Genomic DNA, 1,196 nt, shown 5'->3' with positions numbered 1-1,196 from the left:
CCCCCCCCACCACACTCCATATATAACCATGCCATGCACCAAAGTAGCATCAAAGCGGGACTACAAACATTTTAATTACAACATCAAAAGCCCCCTACCAGTCTATTTTGACTTCCATGTCTGAGTACGATGAAGTTGGTGTGTGCCTTTCTGACACTGGTGTCAAGAAAAACTTGCTCATTGACGACTGGAAATTATGATCGGATGATGGACGTGGCGTGAACGCACACAAGTCACCAAATATGTCCTCTAATTTATCTTCTGGATTAAAATTTAAATTCTGAAAAATAGAAAAAAATATTCAACGATTTCAGTGGGTGAACATGAGAAATTTGGGGTCGTTTTATATGAGAGAGAGATTACTAGATAATGAGAGGTCTTCTATAGGGGTTTGGGAACAACATATTAGAAAAGGTAGTCAAATCTCCCCCTGGAACTTCACTCTAAGGTTTTAAAAATGGAAGGACACACTGGATAATGGAGACCACAGCCTGAAGAAGTATAAAAAGCCTACTTTGCAACCATGTGGTTTTGGGTTCAGTTCCATGAGCATGGCACCTTTCTTTTACTCTTTTACTTGTTTCAGTCATTTGACTGCGGCCATGCTGGAGCATCACCTTTTAGTCGAGCAAATTGACCCCAGGACTTATTCTTTGTAAGCCTAGTACTTATACTGTCGGTCTCTTTTGCCGAACCGCTAAGTTATGGGAACGTAAACACACCAGCATCAGCTGTCAAGCGATGTGGGGGGACAAACACAGACAAACATACAGATATACGACGGGCTTCTTTCAGTTTTTGTCTACCAAATCCACTCACAAGTGGGTGCTTTTACGTGCCACTGGCACAAAGGCCAGTCAGGCGGTACTGGCAATGGCCATGATCAAAATGGTGTATTTTACGTGCCACCTGCACAGGAGCCAGTCCAGCGGCACTGGCAACGATGTCACTTGAATGACTTTTCACGTGCCACTGGGACAAGTGCCAGGAATGTGAAGCAGCAGCACAAGTGCTAGGAAGGCGACGCTGGTAACGATCACGCTCGAAAGGTGGTGCCATCACGATTTCGCTTTCGCTTGCCCCACAGGTCTTCGCAAGCAGAGTTTAGTGTCCAATGGAGGAGACGTTGGCATGGGGGCCAGTCGTCGAATTTATTTCGATTTCAATTTGGATTTCACTTGCCTCGACAGGTCTTC

The 1,196-nt window shown here is 45.0% G+C and overlaps 1 protein-coding gene across 1 annotated transcript in view; it reads right to left on the bottom strand.

Annotated features, from left to right (window-relative positions):
• The window catches only part of LOC106878782 (uncharacterized), a 24,493-nt gene that overhangs the window by 4,243 nt on the left and 19,054 nt on the right, over positions 1-1,196 (bottom strand). The window contains exon 12 of the mRNA XM_014928118.2: positions 99-280. Coding sequence (XP_014783604.1) covers positions 267-280 — 14 coding nt within the window. The 3' untranslated portion in view covers positions 99-266. The remainder of the gene's footprint in view (positions 1-98; positions 281-1,196) is intronic.

This window comes from Octopus bimaculoides, chromosome 7, assembly GCF_001194135.2.
Source record: "Octopus bimaculoides isolate UCB-OBI-ISO-001 chromosome 7, ASM119413v2, whole genome shotgun sequence".
Taxonomy (NCBI): Eukaryota; Metazoa; Mollusca; class Cephalopoda; order Octopoda; family Octopodidae; genus Octopus; species Octopus bimaculoides.
This window is presented reverse-complemented; position numbering and strand designations above follow the sequence as displayed.